Source organism: Alnus glutinosa, chromosome 12 (genome assembly GCF_958979055.1).
Source record: "Alnus glutinosa chromosome 12, dhAlnGlut1.1, whole genome shotgun sequence".
NCBI lineage: Eukaryota > Viridiplantae > Streptophyta > Magnoliopsida > Fagales > Betulaceae > Alnus > Alnus glutinosa.
The window spans coordinates 25,468,278-25,486,882 of NC_084897.1; the positions used below are offsets into that span (position 1 = coordinate 25,468,278).

Sequence of the window (18,605 nt, forward strand, 5' to 3'; positions counted from 1 at the left end):
AAGGGGGGACACTTTTTTAGTTTGCCAAGTGAATGGACATCTAAAGTAGTGAGTTAGAGAGCTCAATAGTGCAAGTACATCTCCCTCTTAACAAAAACTTATTCAAATGTGTCACAAGTCACAATTTACCGCCTAATGGCACCCAAATATGGGCCATCCTATGCATCATTCAAAGGGTTTGAGACCTTTATTTTTTTTTTTAGTTAGTTTTGGCCCACCAAGTTGATCTTGATTAACCTCCTCCACATAGTGGGTTTGCTTTTTCAAATGAACACCCCCGGATTTTAGCTCGTGTCCCTTTCCCTTCGACAGGCCAGGATTTCATCAAGATTAAAAGAATGTTTAATGACTTCTTACCTTTTCCCCTCTTTACCTCCCCACCTTTTCAAATGACATTTTGACCAATCATCTCAAAAACAAAACAAGAAAAGCTAAAAAAGGAAGAAGATCTTCAACAGAGACTTGTAGTCAGAATAATCCGACGAAAGAACAAAGGTGGAAAAGAAAAAATTGTCAAAGAATAAGAAAAAGTAGAGGATTGCTACCTAACCTTCCCTTCCCTTCCCTTCCCTTCCCCCTCCTCTCAATTCAATCAATAATTTATATACGTTTCAATTTTAAGGAGTCCAATTTCAACTAGAATCGAACCGAACCGAATTTACTGTGTTCACCAATTAGGTTTAAGAGGAAGGATTAAAAAAAAAAAAAAAAAAAAAAAAAAAAAAAACAGAAAAAGGCTAATCAAGAACAGAGCAAAGATAAAAACATCACACACAAGCCTCAATGATTCAACCCATCTCATGTCATATGAGGTTAAAAAGTGACCGGCCCAGGGCCCACCCCATATGCCGCTTTCGAAAAGTACTTCTTCAAAGGGTTTTGGGCAGAGAGATTTGTTTAGTATCTCAATATCTCTGTGGCTGTTTGTGGGTCTCTGAACACCTAACGTAAACGCTCGGCTAGCGCAACGTATGGCGACCCCTCTGCCCTCCTCCTCCACCTCCTCAAACAGCTCACCCTGGCCATCTCTGATAAAACACGCTCCTTGTGCGCACTCCCTTAATCTCCACCCCCACCCCCACCCCCACCAATCGCTTTGTTGATTTTTCATCCATTGCTCTTTTGCTTAAGCGCTTACACTTCTTGTTGTTCTATGGCCGTACCTGTTGCTGCTCTGTTCTTTGTGCTGGTGCTCTGCTCACCCTTGTTATCGTGCGCCCAGCGCGACGCTGAAACCTTAGCGGAAATCGAGGCCTTGACGTCTTTCAAGCTCAATCTCCACGACCCACTTGGAGCGCTCAGCGGCTGGGATACGTCCACGGCATCGGCTCCGTGCGACTGGCGCGGAGTCGACTGCGACACCAACCGAGTCACTGAGCTACGCCTGCCTCGTCTCCAACTTGGTGGCCGACTCAGCGACCGGCTGGCCGACCTGCGCATGTTGCGCAAGCTGAGCCTCCGCTCAAACTTCTTCAACGGGACCGTCCCTCGATCTCTCTCCAAATGCACGCTCCTACGCGCCGTGTTCCTGCAGTATAACTCGCTCTCCGGTACCCTCCCGCCGGAGATCGGGAACCTTACTGGCCTTCAGATTCTCAACCTCGCGCAGAACCGCCTCTCTGGCGAGATCTCCGGCGAGCTACCTCGGAGCCTCAAGTACCTCGATCTCTCGTCCAACGCTTTATCCGGCGATATTCCGAGGAGCGTGGCGAACCTGAGCCAGCTCCAGCTCATCAACCTCTCGTACAATCAGTTCTCCGGGCAGATTCCGGCGAGCTTCGGGGGGCTCCAAGAGCTTCAGTACCTCTGGCTCGATCACAACCTCTTGGAAGGAACAGTTCCCTCGGCGATCGCTAACTGCTCGTCGCTTGTGCACCTAAGTGCCGAGGACAATTCGCTTGGCGGAGTGGTACCGGCGGCGCTCGGGGCTCTTCCGAAGCTTCAGGTGCTCTCGCTCTCACAGAACAACCTCTCCGGTTCGGTCCCGGCCTCAATGCTCTGCAACGTCTCGACCTATGCGCCGTCGCTTCGGATTGTCCAGCTAGGATTTAATGGGTTCACGGACATCGTTAACCCCCAAATAGCAACGTGTTTCAGTGTGCTTCAGGTTCTAGATCTTCAACAAAATCAGATACACGACGTGTTTCCCTCGTTGTTAACGCGTATACCCACTTTAACAGTGGTGGATCTTTCCGATAACTTGTTCTCCGGCGTGATTCCGGCGGATATTGGAAATCTCTCGAGGTTGGAGGAACTCAACGTGGCGAATAACTCGTTCAGCGGTGCGATTCCGATAGAGATCAAGCAATGTAGCTCACTGCGCCGTCTCGATTTCGAAGGAAACCACTTTGCGGGAACGATTCCTGATTTTCTCGGTGATATGAGGGGTTTGCAGCTGTTATCCCTCGGAGGAAACTCGTTTACTGGGTCTGTTCCGGTGAGTTTTCACTATCTTTCGGTGCTTGAGACCTTGATCCTGAGAGCCAACAGGTTGAATGGGAGTCTTCCAGAGGAACTAATGGGATTGAGCAATTTGACTACACTGGACCTCAGCGGTAACGATTTTTCTGGTGAAATTCCTTCGAGCATTGGGAATTTGAGTAGGCTAATGGTCCTGAATCTGAGCGGTAATGGGTTTTCCGGGAAGGTCCCGGCGAGCTTGGGAAATCTCTTCCGGTTAACCAGTCTCGATTTGAGCAAACAGAGACTTGTCGGTGAGTTACCGTTTGAACTCTCGGGTTTGCCGAATCTGCAAGTGATTGCTCTGCAGGAGAACTCTTTGTCCGGGGACGTTCCTGAAGGGTTTAGCAGTTTGATGGGTTTGCGTTATTTAAACCTCAGTTCCAATGCCTTTTCCGGTCACATTCCGGTAAACTACGGTTTTCTACGGTCACTGGAGGTTCTCTCATTGTCCAATAATAAAGTTTCAGGCCTGATTCCACCAGAGCTCGGAAACTGTTCTGATGTCGAAGTTCTCGAGCTACGGTCGAACGCTTTGACGGGCCACATTCCGGCCGATCTCTCTGGGCTCTCGCGTTTGAACGTGCTTGATTTGGGTATGAACAATTTGACAGGTGAAATCCCAGAGGAGATTTCTAAGTGCTCGTCCTTGACCGCTTTGTTGCTGGACTCAAATCATCTTTCGGGTGGCATACCGGTCTCACTGTCTGAGCTATCCAATTTGACTAGGCTGGACCTTTCTACAAACAACTTGAGTGGGGAAATTCCTGCTAACCTTACAATGGTTTCCACCTTGGTTAGCTTCAATGTGTCGACTAATAATCTTGAAGGCGAGATCCCGGAACAGCTGGGTTCTAGGTTTAACAATCCATCGGCATTTTCGGGTAATCAATACCTATGTGGGAAGCCATTGAATCGAAATTGTAATGTTGTGGTGGAGAGGAATAGGAGGAAAAGGCTGATTCTGTTGATTGTTGTGGCTGCTTGTGGGGCTTGCCTACTGGCATTGTGTTGCTGCTTCTACATTTTCAGCCTCTTGAGGTGGCGCAAGAGGCTCAAGGAAAGAGCGTCTGGGGAGAAGAAAAGGAGTCCAGGAAGAACAAGCTCGCGAGCAAGTGGAGGCCGTGGAAGTAGCACAGATAATGGGGGTCCGATGCTTGTAATGTTCAACAACAAAATCACACTGGCGGAGACAATTGAGGCAACTAGGCAGTTCGATGAGGAGAACGTGCTGAGCAGGACACGGTATGGATTGGTCTTCAAGGCCAGCTACAGTGATGGAATGGTGCTCTCAGTCCGGAGACTCCCAGATGGGGCACTGGACGAGAACATGTTCAGAAAAGAAGCAGAGTCTCTAGGCAAAGTGAAGCACCGAAACCTGACAGTTCTTCGAGGCTTCTACGCTGGGGCCCCTGACATGAGGCTCCTAATCTACGACTACATGCCCAATGGAAACCTCGCAAGCTTGCTCCAAGAAGCGTCTCACCAAGACGGCCATGTCCTCAACTGGCCAATGCGCCACCTCATCGCTCTCGGAATCGCCCGTGGCTTGGCCTTCCTACACAGTTCCTCCATAGTGCACGGTGATGTCAAGCCTCAAAGCGTTCTATTCGACGCCGATTTCGAAGCCCATTTGTCAGATTTCGGGCTAGACCGACTCACCGCCGCAACTCCAGCGGAAGCCTCCACTTCAACTTCGGCTGGGACTTTGGGCTATGTGTCCCCGGAGGCAGTCCTAACAGGGGAAGCCACAAAAGAATCGGACGTCTACAGCTTCGGCATAGTCTTGCTGGAGCTCCTAACTGGGAAGCGACCCGTGATGTTCACACAGCAGGACGAAGACATCGTTAAGTGGGTGAAGAAGCAGTTGCAAAAGGGTCAAATCACGGAGCTATTGGAGCCTGGATTACTTGAGCTTGACCCGGAATCATCAGAGTGGGAAGAGTTCTTGTTAGGAGTCAAAGTTGGGTTGCTATGCACAGCACCGGACCCCCTCGACCGGCCCACCATGCCCGATATCGTCTTCATGCTGGAGGGTTGCCGAGTCGGGCCCGATATCCCCTCCTCCGCCGATCCCACCTCCCAACCATCTCCGGCGTAACCCGAACCACTTTCTATTTCGGAAACGTGCCTTTTTTAATTCCATATGTAACTGTAGCCGAATTTTTAGAGTTTTTCTTTCTTTCTTTTTTTAAGTTTTTGCCATTGTTTGTATTCCTATTGATGCCGGCTTGGGAGAAGGTGGGGTCCACAATGGTGGTTGAAATCCAACGCTTTCAGTCAACGATTGGAACAGCCATGGGGCCGTCACGAGCCCCATTTCCCGCCAAAAGGCTTGAATGACTTTTTTTTCTCTCTGTGTTGGTCACGTGGCTTCATGCCGAAGCCCCGGTTGTCGTTATTGTGGGGCTGAGCTAAAAAAAAGTAGCCGTTAATGTTGTGGGGACCGAGGTACACAAGCTGGCAAAAACTAGAACAACTGTTCTATCCAAAGCGCATTGGGCTTGGAAACCTTAGTTGCTTAGTGCACAGTTTCAAGGTGCTTTCGGTTCCATAGGGCGACACGTGGGCTCCTATGTTGCCGGCATTTTTTATTTATTTATTTGTTGAGGCAGTGGAGGAAGAAGACAAGGGGGCCCAAATTTTGAGGTCCCACTGGATCAGCAGGGAATGGGGAAGCCTGAGAGAGAGTTAAAAAATAGTCGCCCAATAGCTCATCCACTTTTGGAATCTTTTTTTGTGGGTCATGGTCATTGGTCGTGGAGGAAATCAAGTCTATTGGATTTTTGGAATCTAATCTGAAGTAGGACGAATGGAGAAGTACCACATATCAATCTATGTTTGCCTTGTCCTCCAATTGTTTTCACTTTGGCTGGAGATTAGTCTTTAATCTTTTGTTAGAATCATTTAATTTTGTTCTTAGGGATAAGTCTTACTTTCATATCAGGCTTGCTTTTTCCTCGAGGAGCAATGAGTGGTCTTACCCATTCTTTTACAAACTGATGTGATATTAGTTCATAATTGATAAAATGATTAAACAATAAGTTTTTATTTATCAATTTAATTAATTAATGATTGATTTGTCAATCATATTTTTCAAAATATTTAGAATGTAGTAAGGTCTAGCCGGCCAAACCAAAGGCCCATTGGCCTAGAAGCAAACCCGACCCCAACCCAAGACTCGAACTCACTAAGCAGCGCACACATTGGAACCTCTCTCTTTGCTTGCGCTCCAAACGAAAATGAGCTACATAAAGGAATTAAGATCCTCCTAATTAATGATTTACAAGCTAAGAATACATAGAAAAGGAAAATATAAGTAGCCGTCGCCTTTCCTCTACACTTTACTTGCACTCATTTTATTCATCTTCTCAAATTCATCTTCACTAACCTAAGCATCAAACGTAGTTTTAACGTCACCATGTCACTATTACTTTTGACTTTCTTGAATGTTTCCAATATTAAATGTTGGACGTGGATAATCACTATATCAACACTCTTTGTTGGGGATAAATTTCACTCAACCCGATCCAAGGAAAAAATAGACATTCAGCAACTACTTCAGAGAAATCAGGTATTAATTATCTCAGTAAATTCAGATTAAGACTCTACTCCAAGTTGAATTTGAGTAAGTAGTCGTAATCCGATCAGTACGTGATCCTATCCCCAAGAGAATTGGGATAGGACTCTAATTAGTCAAATAAGAGATCAAATAAGAAGAATGATTAGATCAGATGTCTAATAAAGGATCAAAGCCCAATTAGAACTCTAGCAATAGTTCTAGATCAACAAGGAGCAGGAATCCTACTTCAGGTTTGACTCTACCTCTTTGCCTATAAATAGGCCCATACCGCAGGTATAAACTAAGACTAAATTTTTATGCATAGAGCATTATTTTCTTATATAAGCTAATTTAAGCATCGAAGAGGACCCCCCCGAAGGGTTCCTTAGTTTTTGTTGTTTTGCAGAATTATTAAGAAGCGTGAAGAACACCATAAGAACGTGTAGATTCACATCATACCGAAAACTGTACCAACAGTTTGGCGCCGTCTGTGGGAAACGATTATTCGTTCCTCATAAAAGAAAAAGAAGATCCAGCATGGTGATGAACACATGTTCCGGAAGCCAGACCAACCGAGAGCCTAGAGCCCCACTAGAACCGGTTATTCAAAATAATCCACAACCTCCACAGCCTGATGCAGACCAGGATCGCATAGCAGCGTTGGAAGCCCAGATTGAATCCTTAACACAGCGGAATGCCGAGTTGCTGCGCAGGAGGCCGGAACAGCCCAATCTCGAGATGAACAGGGATGAGCGTGAGGAAGAATATCACAACAGCAACACTAATCCTCGGAGGGAGGATGACCGCCAAAGAGATTTGAGCAGAGTTATTGCCGAGCTGGAGAGAAGGTGCACGTACATGGAGATGGAAAGAAAGGACAAAAGCAGATCCATAGTTGTGGATAAGCTCCTAATGGGTACAGACTCACCCTTCACCAAACGAGTAGCAGACTATCAGCTACCCGAGAAGTTTAAGGTACCCCAAATTCTAAGTTATGCAGGAGACGGAGATCCCCTAAATCACCTAGAGAATTTCTGAGCTCATCTAGACCTTCACGGGACACCCGATGAAGTAGCATGTCGGGCCTTCCCCCTTACTCTTTCGGGGAATGCCCGGGACTGGTTCAAGAAGCTGCCCTCGAATTCCGTTGATCAGTTCAAGGAGTTATCCAAAATATTCCTAACGGAATTTCTAGCTTTTCGAACAAGGAAGAAGCCATCGGGATATTTGCTATCATTGCACCAGCAAAGAAACGAAAGTCTTAAGGAGTTCATGGCTCGGTTTAACTGAGAGAAGGTAACGGTCGAAGATCCGACTGAGGATATGGTCTTTGCTGCCATTTATCAAGGAATTTCACCCGAGGAGCCTTTGATGAAGAAGTTGGTCCGGAAGCAACCGAGTACCTTACAGGACCTCATGGATAATGTAGAAGAATTCATCAATCAGGAAGAGACGCTGAAGTCTATGGCCAGTTCTAGGCTACCCTGAGAGACAGCCCCAGAAAAGAAAAGGAAAGAATTCAGGAAAGCTGATGAGGAAGAGCAAAGGCAGGTAAAGAAGTTCAAAGATTACAATTTTACACCTCTCAATGCCGAGATATCAGAAGTCTTTATGGAGATCAAAAGAGATCCGGCGTTTTGGGAACCACAAAAGATACCAGGTAATCCTCCTTACAGGAATGCAGACAAGTATTGCGATTTTCATAAACAAGCAGGGCATTACACCGAGGGGTGCGTAACCCTAAGGTTGTTAATAGAAGAATTTATAAAGAATGGCAAGCTAGTTCGGTTCTTGGGAGAGCAACGAAACCAGCCAGGAAATAAAAGGCCTCGGAATCATCAGCACTATCAGCCCCGAGATCAGCAGCCACGGGATTACTATCCTCGAGACCGTCATCAGCCAAACGAAAGGGATCAGGAGAATGATCCCTGAGATGACATAAAAAGAAGAGAGGACCGAAGAAGTAGAAGCCCACGATATAGAGAGCCAAGGCAACAACATAATCTGCCCGTGATCAGGTAGAAAGAACTCTCGGAAATTTCAGGCTAGACTTTTATTTTTAGCATTTATGTTTGCAAAGAACTAGACTTTTATTTTTAACTCAGACATGTTATAATAAAAGACAGAAAATTCTCCAGATTTTGGGAATAAGTATTTCCAGAATAAAAGAATAGAGCTAACTTAAGCATCGGAGTGTTCCCGGTCTAAGGACCGAGAACCCGTAGATGTTGCTTCTTTTGCAGGCAAAAGCCTCTCGGATCAGTCCTAGCCGGGAGCAAGAAGAAAGCCTCTCGGATCAGTCCTAGCCGAGAGAAAGAAGAAAGCTCTCGGATCAATCCTAGCCGAAAGCAAGGCAAAACCTCTCGGATCAGTCCTAACCGAGAGAAAGAAGAAAGCTCTCGGATCAGTCCTAGCCGAGAGCAAGAAGAAAGGGGGGTCGGATTTAACCCTCGATTTTTGCAGGTTTTTCAGGAGTTAGCCATTCCAAGAGACAGGGAGAAAACTCTAAGGAAAAACAAGAAGGTAATGGGGGGTAAGATTTAACCCTCAAGTTTTGCAGGTTAGCAGGTTTTCAGAAGGAGACAAAGCTCGAGTTTCCTTAGACATAAAATTCCCGTTATTCAAGCAAGCTTCGGATAAGGGAATTGGGGGGTAGTTGTTGGGGATAAATTCCACTCAATCCGATCCAAGGAGAAGATAGACATTCAGCAACTACTTCAGAGAAATCAGGTACTAGTTATCTCAATAAATTCGGATTAGGACTCTACTCCAAGTTGAATTGGAGTAAGTAGTCGTAATCCGATCAGTACGTGATCCTATCCCCAAGAGAATTGGGATAGGACTCTAATTAGTCAAATAAGAGATCAGATTAGAAACTAGTAACAGTTTTAGATCAACAAGGAGCAAGAATCCTACTTCAGGTTTGACTCTACCTCTTTGTCTATAAATAGGCACATACCCCAAGTATAAACTAAGACTCAATTTTTATGCATAGAGCATTATTTTTTTACATAAGCTAATTTAGACATTGGAGAGGACCTCCTAAAGGGTTCCTTAGTTTTTATTGTTTTGCAAAATTATTAAGAAGCGTGAAGAACACCAGAAGAACGTGCAAATTCACATCATACCGGAAACTGTACCAACACTATTAATTATTTCATCCATTAGAAATTAATGCATCATTTTATAATAACCAAAATAACGAAGAACCCAATATTGTCTTGTCGTGTTAAAAGAAAAAAAGAAAAGGAGAAAAGAGGGAGCACGTGAATAAAACCCTAGAAGTGACATGAAGAAGTGGACAAATTACTTAAAATCTGAAGCAGTGACCGTTGAGCATCTTTCTCCTATTTTTTTTTAATATTTTATATTATTCATTTCTCAGTCAATGCAGCACGCCGAATGGCTCAATAATTGGGTACAGATACTGTCTACAAATTCAAACGTAGAAGTTTGTGCTGATACAATTTTAGTTCAAGGTGTAGTGTTGTACGTAAGTACGTACCTTCCCTCCAATATGGCTTAATACGAAAAACGTGGAATTAAATTCGACTGTTAATAAAATTACAAAAATAAAAAATAAAAAATAAAAAATAAAAAATAAAAAATAAAAAATCTTTTCACAAATCTTACCATGCCCGTATACTCTGAGTCATAACACACAGGCAACCAGATATAGATAATGGTTAATTTACTTTAAAGTACTTGTCTATAATGCCCAAACATCCTTTTAGGGTGGCCAACCACACCCTCAAAGGCTAAAGAAGTGGTTGGCCACTCTCTAGGGGGTGTGATCAAACACCTTAAGGGATAATCAAACCACTCATTAATATATATTTTTTCCTTTATTTTTAATGCCTACATGACGCAATTTAGGTTGTTCATTCAAAATAGACAACCCTAAGTCGAAGAAATTACATTCCTACAATTTTAAGGAATTGCGTGCTCCTATAATTGCATAGAACCTCAATCTCACCTCGCAAAATTAGAGGCCTACAACACCAAAGATTCAACTTTCAAGGTTCCTTGCATCTTGCCTATTGTGAAATCTCTCTTTTTTCTAAGCCCAACACTATACTTATAAGTCTTGTACCGATAGCCTAAGCCTCAATGCATTCATGGATCAGGATCCCCTCAAATTTCTTTTAAATTTGAGATTTTCAAATTGTTAAATCTTAACCATACATTGCATTTAACAATCCAAAATGTACTATCTATCACACAAAATAAATGCTAAAGTTAAAATGAGAATTTAATGCTCTAGAGGGAATAAATAGCAGCCCTATTCATCTTCGCCATCTCCAGTTGAATAATAATGGCATCCACTACCCACCATCGTTTCTACTCATCTTATTCCTGTTCGTCCTCTGTAGCTTGCCTCCTAGCTTTCAGCTCTTCCTATAAGAGCCATAATCATGGGATCAATGTGGCCTCTGGCAATGATTTGCATTGTAACACACAAGATTAGATTTGTTTGTCAATGATGATGCAAGTTCTCCGAGCTCTTTGAACTCAAAGTATTCCAATCTAAGTTACTACTTGGGCAATGAAGATGACTATGGTTTCAATATTATCAGAGGAGGTGAACCCATCTGCAATATTTCAAAGGCCCAAAAGTCAATAAGGTTTTCCCAAGAAACTATGGCTCAAATCAGAGGAGGTGACGTGTTCAACTGAGATGGTGAGGTCTCCAGTGGTTGTGGTTGTGTTCAACTATTCCAGATGGTGAGGAGGGCTGCCATTTATTCTCTTTAGAGCATTAAATTCTCCTTAAATTTAGTATTTATTTTGTATGACAGCTGTCACATTCTGGATTGTTAGATGCAATGTATGGCAAAGATTTACCAATTTGAGAATCTCAAATTTGGAAGAAATTTTAGGGAATCCAGATCCCGCATTCAGCCCCTGTAACAATTGCTCTAGAGTCTAGAACAGCCAAGTACTCCCCCTTCTTTTTCCAGAATATCCATTAAACGCCGTAATTTCTTCTTTGATGCTTTACGGTTAGAAATCTTTGGTTTCAAATCATTTCCGATTCTACTCATACCCAGCCAATTTTTCCAGGGAAAGGGTTGCAATCTACAAGTCACGCAAGCCTAAACCCTCCTATGTTTCAATAACCCAACCCAGTCAAAGAGCTCTTACGTGACAGGGCTTGAGCAAATTTTGGGCATAGGACTTTTTGCAAACAGGCAATTCTCAACTCAGGCAGGCCCCGGCTAATAGGATCTAGGCTTTACACCTAAAAACTCTTTGAAGACGGCCCAAAATCAGCCCATTCTCCCAAAACGAAAGGTTGGGGAGTCCAAAAATCAGGCACGTCTAAACCTCTTTTGTTACGGTAATCCAACCAACGCTCCAGCTAAAGACCTCAAACAAGACATCGCTCGAACTAAGTTCAGTCTATGCTCTTGGCAAAAACAGGCTATCCTCAATTCAGACCCGTCTCACTTTGAAGACTTTGTGAGCTACTTGAGTATTGAATGAAACTCACCGAAAAAGAAGAAAGCATCCAATTAAACTAGAAAGCATCCTCAATTCGGCACATTTCAGTCTTCACTCATCATTCCACAGGCCTAGGCTTGAGGAAAGATAGTAAAAACATCACATCTTAGCACATTCCAAAATGTTTCATGTAAATCGTTATTCAAAACTAGAGGGATCAGAACCCCTAATATCCACTCCATGTTACCTAATCATAAAATTTTGTATCAGCAATGTAATACTCAACATAGATTCTGATCTGTACCAGAAAACATAAAAGTTTGCAGTCATCTGAGGTAACGGCAATTTAGTTCTATTTGAGTAAAACAACGAAGAAGGCAACCACTGAATGCATTTGAAATTCCCTAATGAAGAAGGGACCAGTTCAGGATACTACATCATAATCTTCAGAATTTACAGACCATGCAACTAGTTCCCTTGTATCCTTGAGCTAGGCCAAACCTAATATTTGTCTCTCTCTCTCTCTCTCTCTCTCTCTCTCTCTCACACACACACACACACACACACGCGGGCGCGCGCGGACACAGAGAAAGAAAGTCAAGGACTACAACATTCTAGAATAATGACTTCGAGTACCCACACAGACATACAGAGAGTCAAGAACTACCAAGTTCCAGAAATCACTTGAAAGGGTTGTGCTACAACAGCAATTTTTAGACCTCTCTCTCTCTCTCTCACACACACACACACACACAAAGTCAAGGACTACAACATTCTAAAATAATGACTTCAAGTAACCACACACAAACATACAGAGTCAAGAACTACCAAGTTCAGAAATCACTAATGATGATCAGAAATGTAAAAGAAACACTTGAGAGGGTTGTGCTACAACAGCAATTTTTAGACTAGCTTGAACTAACATCTTAAATACAGCAATAGGTAAGCAATAGCTTTGTGAGCTTTATTTCAAAGTAAACTCAGCCACAGATTAGCACAGAACCTCTTAATGATGTAATGGAAAGTCCAGATAGAAAATGAATAACTTGAAACAACACTGCACACTAATGCATCATGAACCTGAAGTGACGCTTACACCACCAACACCAGCTGCATGCAGGACACTTTCATCTACTCTGCTCTGGATTGGCCAGCTCGCGAAGAAAGGATGATACCAACAATGAGGCCATACAAGGCCAAGGCCTCAGCAAAGATGAGAATGAGAATCATTCCAACAAAAAGCTTTGGCTGTTGTGCGTTTGCTCTGCAGAAATACAATCATATTCCAACAAAGCACACACTTACTATGGAAATAAGTCAAGTAAACAAGTGTAAAACTAGTAGTATCATCTCAATGAATGGTAAATGTAGAAAGCAGTTTACATGTATCCCAGTGAGCCGACCACACATTTGCATTTATTGCGAAAGACAAACTAATATATATCTCCAACAATTGTTTGCCAAATATCCTATCTCTCTTAAAGAACATAACGTAGGTTTTTTATCCCAACATTCATAAAAGCCTTCCTTAAGCTCTTCAGTCGATCACAACAGAATTAAGCTTCAAGCATCCCGAATCAAAAGTTTGACAAACCCAAAAGGTAGAAGGAATCTTAATCTATGCTACAGCAACGAGTCTTTACAATGTCAGGTTTCAAGAATCTATCATTATTCCCTAAGAAATATAAGCAAGACCCCAGATAAAGTTTTAGCATCATATACCCACCTACTAACTATTAGAATAGCCTAAGCATTGTTGAGATTTGAGAATATAAACACCTACCGAAGGCTCCATGTGAGACTTAACTACTCAAGCCTCTCCATTTTAAGTGAATTGGACAGGAGTCATTTTATGCTCAAGATTTAATATTGTTATATTTAAATAATGTGGTATCATCATTATTGCAGTTAGGTGCAATAATATTAAATTTTACTCATGAAACGGCTACTTTCTATTCCACTGGACAGTAAAATGTGAAATGGAGAGGATCCTATTATGTTAAGATCATTCACTCACTCTGGTGACTACCACCATACTCAAACCACCACATATTTAACCAATCACATTCACACACATATACTTCAACACATGTATAGTCCAAGAAATATGATAAATAAAGAATTAAGTAAAGGGAGAGAGTGACCTGACACCAGCATCGCCGACGATGCCGATTGCCATACCGGCGGAGAGGCCAGCGAGGCCACAAGCGAGACCGGACGAGAGGTGAGCGTAGCCGTCAAAAAGGTAATACGACTTGGCCTTAGGGTTAATCCCCGTACTGATAATGACCGCGATGATCAAACCGTAGATACCTAACACTCCCGCCATAACAACCGGCACGATCGATTTCATCACGAGCTCCGGCCGCATCACGCCCATCGACGCCACACCCACGCCGCTCTTAGCCGTGCCATAAGCCGCTCCCATACCTAAACAAAAGCAAAATCACATTTACTCGGTGGTTTTCTCGGGAACCAAACGGAGAGTAAGGGTTTGGGCTTACAGGAGAAAACTAGGGCCGCCGCGGCGCCGAGGAAGCCGAAGAACGGAGCCGTTTCGTCGCCACTAAATGCTGAAGACATTTTTTCAAGGATTGGATTGAGAGAAGTTTGGGAAATTGATCGGAAATTGCTTGAGAGAGAGAGGGAGGGAGAGAGAGAAAGAGGGAGAGGTGGGGGGGGGGGGGGTTGAAGGAAGCTTCGGGGTGGCCCTATACGGGCCGTACACTTTTCACGGTCGACGACTTGCAGCATACTGACCAATGACTCAACGGGCTAAGCTTGGGCCGATCTTGGGCTCAGGCCCTTTGTCCAATGGAGTAGAACTTGGACAAGACTTGGCCCAGCCAAATTGACATAAGCTTTTTCTCCCTCTTGCATCTTCAGCGTTATTTATTTGGAATATGATCCACAAAAATTTATACGATATAACAATGTATACATTATTAAATATAATAATTTGTAAAATTTAATTTAAACCATTAAATAAAATTTCTCTATTTCACTTGAAAATTAATATTTTAACACTTTGTTTATGTGTGGGCTCAAATTTGAGGTCCGACATAAAAATTTAAGAGAATAATATGTGAAGTCAAGGTTCGAACTTATCACTGCTTATACTTTGATACTGTATTAAATCACAACTTATCATAAAAGTTTAAGCTTATAAAAAATGATGGACTTAATCATTTAAATTAATATTCTAATAGAATATTGGTTAGCAAAAGGACCCAACCATCGGATCTATAAAATTCTTTCCTCATGAAAAAATTGTTTTCATAGAAAAGTATGATTTTGTTAAATCGACAGCTATTCCAAAAGCTTAAGTTAGCGGGTACAAAGCAAATATGGCAAAGTCTAGTAGTTCAAGCTCATTCTTAATAAGTGATACCCAACGCATAAAATATATAAATGGGCCGGAAACAATCAATGACAAATACAAAATTTAAACTCAGTACCTATTTACTTTGTTGCTATGTTAAATCAATCACTAATTATCACAAAAGCTTAAGTTATACACTTTCTTCATTTTTTCTTTCTTCTCCTCCAAAGGCATCGCACTTCTTCGGACAGTGCTCATTTGGAGCACCTTTTACATCATAATTAAGGAAAATGCATGTATATATGTTTCTTAACAAATTGGCAATTACAATACAATTCTTACTTTCTGTTCAACACTCGATCTTTTTTAGTTATGGAGAAGTACTAGTGGGTGGTGTCGTGGGTTAAGATCTGAACTTTCACTATGATGGACATAAGTACCGATAGCTTTTTCATCTTCTTGGATGATCTTCAGTGTTATCCACTTAAAGAGTACAAAAGCCATAAGAATGGACACTAATTATGACCAGTTTGATGGACTAGATCGATAAACGTGCGAATGCTTAACATCTAATACTTTGTGATTAAGCTTTGGATAAAAAGTATTCACTACATGATATTCTTGGTTTCATCATTCTATTTGTTAAAACAAAATACAAAAAACACAGGCATTGGCCACACGTGTTCACTTCAGATATGGCATGGGGCCAGTCTCCTGAGAAATATGTGAAGGAAGCCCCATGGAAAGAAGCATCAGTACTTAGAAATTATTACAGGGGTTTGTGGGCATTTGATGGAGGTGCAGTCGTTCCATAATGCCTTCCAAAACTTTTGTATTAATGTATCCATTTTCTACTGTACTTGAAATTGCCTATTCTACATAAAGGTTGCGGATCGGATAATCATTTTGAGATTTTATGGAGCCCAAAGTTTGGCTCATCACAATCACCAAAAACTAGGGTTATCGATCGACTTGTGACACGACACACGAATTTGATACGAATCCAACACAAAATTAGTGGGTTTGACCCGCTTAATTAACTCGACACACGACATACACTAGGAATGACAAACACAAAATTAACGGGTTAAGGTTGAAGGGTTTAGATTGGTTGACCTATATAGCCGTATATATGCATGTGCTTAGACACGATCCTAACCCGACACGAAAACACGAATTATCACCCCAACCGAAAATGCTTGGATTACTATAACTTTTTGGACAATCTCTTTACACACGTTAATTGTCATGTCAATTTGTAAAAAACTTGTGGTATTCATATAAGTAGTATGCTTTCAAATGTGGGTAAAAAAATGGACAAGTTCTTTTCCAAATGGTAAAGGAGACCGACCCTATAGGGATGACTAGAAACCTTAACCTATAAAAACACCATCTAGAGATCAGCTAGATCTACTGTTATAGCTTGGAGATAGAGGCATAGTTGGAATTAACCAGGAAAATGGGTGATACACAAGGATAACATATGGTGGCCAGCTCTATCCGCACTATATATCAGCTTCAAATATTCGTGCACAATCTCAACAACAGGAAGCCCACGGTAGGGCACAAAGAGTATGGGTAATTGCCTAATACTATAATTGATTGTACACGAGGATATGGCCTAGCTAATCGAAGTTTACTAAGGAATTAATTCCATTGACTTAGCTAGCTAGAAACATCCATAAAGTAAGAAGAAAAGAAGCATACTTTTTTGACAAACCAGCACAAAGAGCATTTCTTTCCACAGCAAAATCGTAGCTAGAAACCCAAAGAGCCATGTCTGCGCAATACAAGAAACAGAGATCTAACAAGTCAATTCCTACGCGTTGTCATTGATTGAAGTTGGACCCCCCACTGATCGAGATCTTAGAAAGATCTAATCAACGGGGAAGAGTCGGAACCAGCCCATTGGAAACACACCATCCATTTCGTTGCAGGACCCCTCAGCTCACCTGTGACCATCATGGCATATATTCCCCTCCCCCCCCTACATTCTTTCTCAATCAATGACCCATCTTCATTCTTCCCCCACATTTTATGCCCTAGAGAGTTCCTCTTCAAGTGAAACACCTATATATCCATCAATTTATATCATATATATATCTGCATTTCTCTCCAGACTCTCATATTTCTCCTCCTAAATTAAAATAGAGAAATGTTAGAGTTCATTCTAGCGTCCTTTTAGATGACGTAGATTTAATTTTTTTTCCTTAAAAAATTTGCATTTCATAGTTCACCTTTTGAAATATTTTTATTTATTTATTAAATTCATATCATCCAGAATGACACCAGAATGAGCTTTAACATTTTCTCATTAAAATATATCTCATAAAAAGCATATGCCTACTCGTGCGGGTGAATTTTTATCTAGTAATATTCCTTAATTACAATGTTTTTTTTTTCCCTCCAATTTTTCTAGTAGAGTAGACAACAAAAATATGTGCTAAAATATTAATTAAATGGTTAAATTTATTATTTTCTATCAATTTAAGCTTTTGGAATAAGTGGTGATTTATCGACCGAGTTTCTCTCCAATCTTTCAAGTAATATTCCTTATGAGGGTTTTTTTTATTATTATTATTTTCTCCCCAATCTTTATGTGGAGTATACAACAAAAATATGTGCTAAAATATTAATTAAATTATTAAATTATTATTATTATTATTAATTTAAGCTTTTAAGATAAGTAATAATTTATCATGGTATGGTATCAGACTGAGTTTGAACTTGACTAAATATTCCATGTGTTTGAGCCCACATATGAGAGAAGTGTTAGAATATTAATTAAAGAGTAATGTTATACACTGCACTTTTATCCAACTTTTCTGATGTGATACTGCATTGGATCAGACTAAGTTTGAACCTGACTAAATATTCCCTGTGTTTAAGCCCACACATGAGAGAAGTGTTAGAATATTAATTAAAAAGTAATGTTATATAGTACACTTTTATCCCACTTTGCTAACATGGTACTGTAAATCAACCAATGGATCAGCCCCTGTTTAAAAGAAAAAAAATCCAAGGGCTGATGGGCACATACTGCCACATCAGCCATGTGGAATGAGGATAAGATGGGGATATAGTATATACACTCTAAAAGTATCGAATGACTAATTGGCAGTACTGTCACATCCGCAAAGTGAGATAAAAATGTGATAAAAGTATGATATATAGCATTTTTCTTAATTAAATGATTACATTCACCATTTCTTATATATTAGTTTTAATTTTTAAGATAAGTGATAATTTATTAATTTGTCGTTGTTCCTCGATGTTTCCCCTTTTGTTTTTTTATATTTTCTTCCAATTCTCAACCATTGTTATGTTGACCTGACATTGATGTTTTGATACACCATGAGTACTAAAGTTAAACCCCCAATACTCTTCTTGTCATATATCTTCAATTCTCTTATAATGATTATAAGATGAAAAACTCTAATTGCTACAAATATGCAACCATTTGAGAAATTTGGTTTGGTTCAGTTTCAATCACTCCCCAACTTTTCAATTCTGATCATATATATAAATTAGCCACAGGAACGTCCACTCTAATTCACATGATGATCAATCATCACCATATAGAATGACAAAATTACAAGTATAAATTAACCTTTTTCTCCCCCACAAATGGGTCTAGAAATTTTTTTGCTCATAATCATAGACTCTTGAGTGAAATGTTAGGGGGTCTAGAAAGTAATATAAATTATTCAATTTAATTCAACGAGATGTTAGAATTAATACCTACAAGGGGCGCAATGATAGTTTTGTGTCCCTTGAAAGAAGCTTGTGTTTCACACCTTACAATAAAGAGAGTGA

The 18,605-nt window shown here is 41.2% G+C and overlaps 2 protein-coding genes across 2 annotated transcripts; one reads left to right on the forward strand and one right to left on the reverse strand.

Moving 5' to 3' along the window:
• Positions 1 to 890: 890 nt before the first annotated feature.
• Positions 891 to 4,898, forward strand: LOC133851327 (probable LRR receptor-like serine/threonine-protein kinase At4g36180). The gene has a single exon (XM_062287683.1). It carries the CDS (start codon positions 1,154 to 1,156, stop codon positions 4,559 to 4,561), a length of 3,408 nt encoding a protein of 1,135 aa, XP_062143667.1. The 5' UTR covers positions 891 to 1,153; the 3' UTR covers positions 4,562 to 4,898.
• A 7,394-nt stretch (positions 4,899 to 12,292) lies between these two features.
• LOC133852266 (V-type proton ATPase 16 kDa proteolipid subunit) lies at positions 12,293 to 14,162 on the reverse strand. Its single transcript, XM_062288993.1, has 3 exons — positions 13,972 to 14,162; positions 13,612 to 13,897; positions 12,293 to 12,731 (listed from the first exon to the last, which is right to left on the reverse strand). Exons 1-3 carry the CDS (start codon positions 14,048 to 14,050, stop codon positions 12,599 to 12,601), a joined length of 498 nt encoding a protein of 165 aa, XP_062144977.1. The 5' UTR covers positions 14,051 to 14,162; the 3' UTR covers positions 12,293 to 12,598.
• Positions 14,163 to 18,605: the final 4,443 nt, after the last annotated feature.

Excerpts from the sequence above, each read along its gene's own strand:
- LOC133851327 (XM_062287683.1), top strand. The coding sequence starts at position 1,154 with ATGGCCGTACCTGTTGCTGCTCTGTTCTTTGTGCTGGTGCTCTGCTCA.
- LOC133852266 (XM_062288993.1), bottom strand. The coding sequence starts at position 14,050 with ATGTCTTCAGCATTTAGTGGCGACGAAACGGCTCCGTTCTTCGGCTTC. Across the intron at positions 13,898-13,971 it reads GGCGGCCCTAGTTTTCTCCT|GTATGGGAGCGGCTTATGGC; the intron begins GTAAGCCCAAAC and ends GCTTTTGTTTAG. Across the intron at positions 12,732-13,611 it reads GTCGGCGATGCTGGTGTCAG|AGCAAACGCACAACAGCCAA; the intron begins GTCACTCTCTCC and ends GTATTTCTGCAG.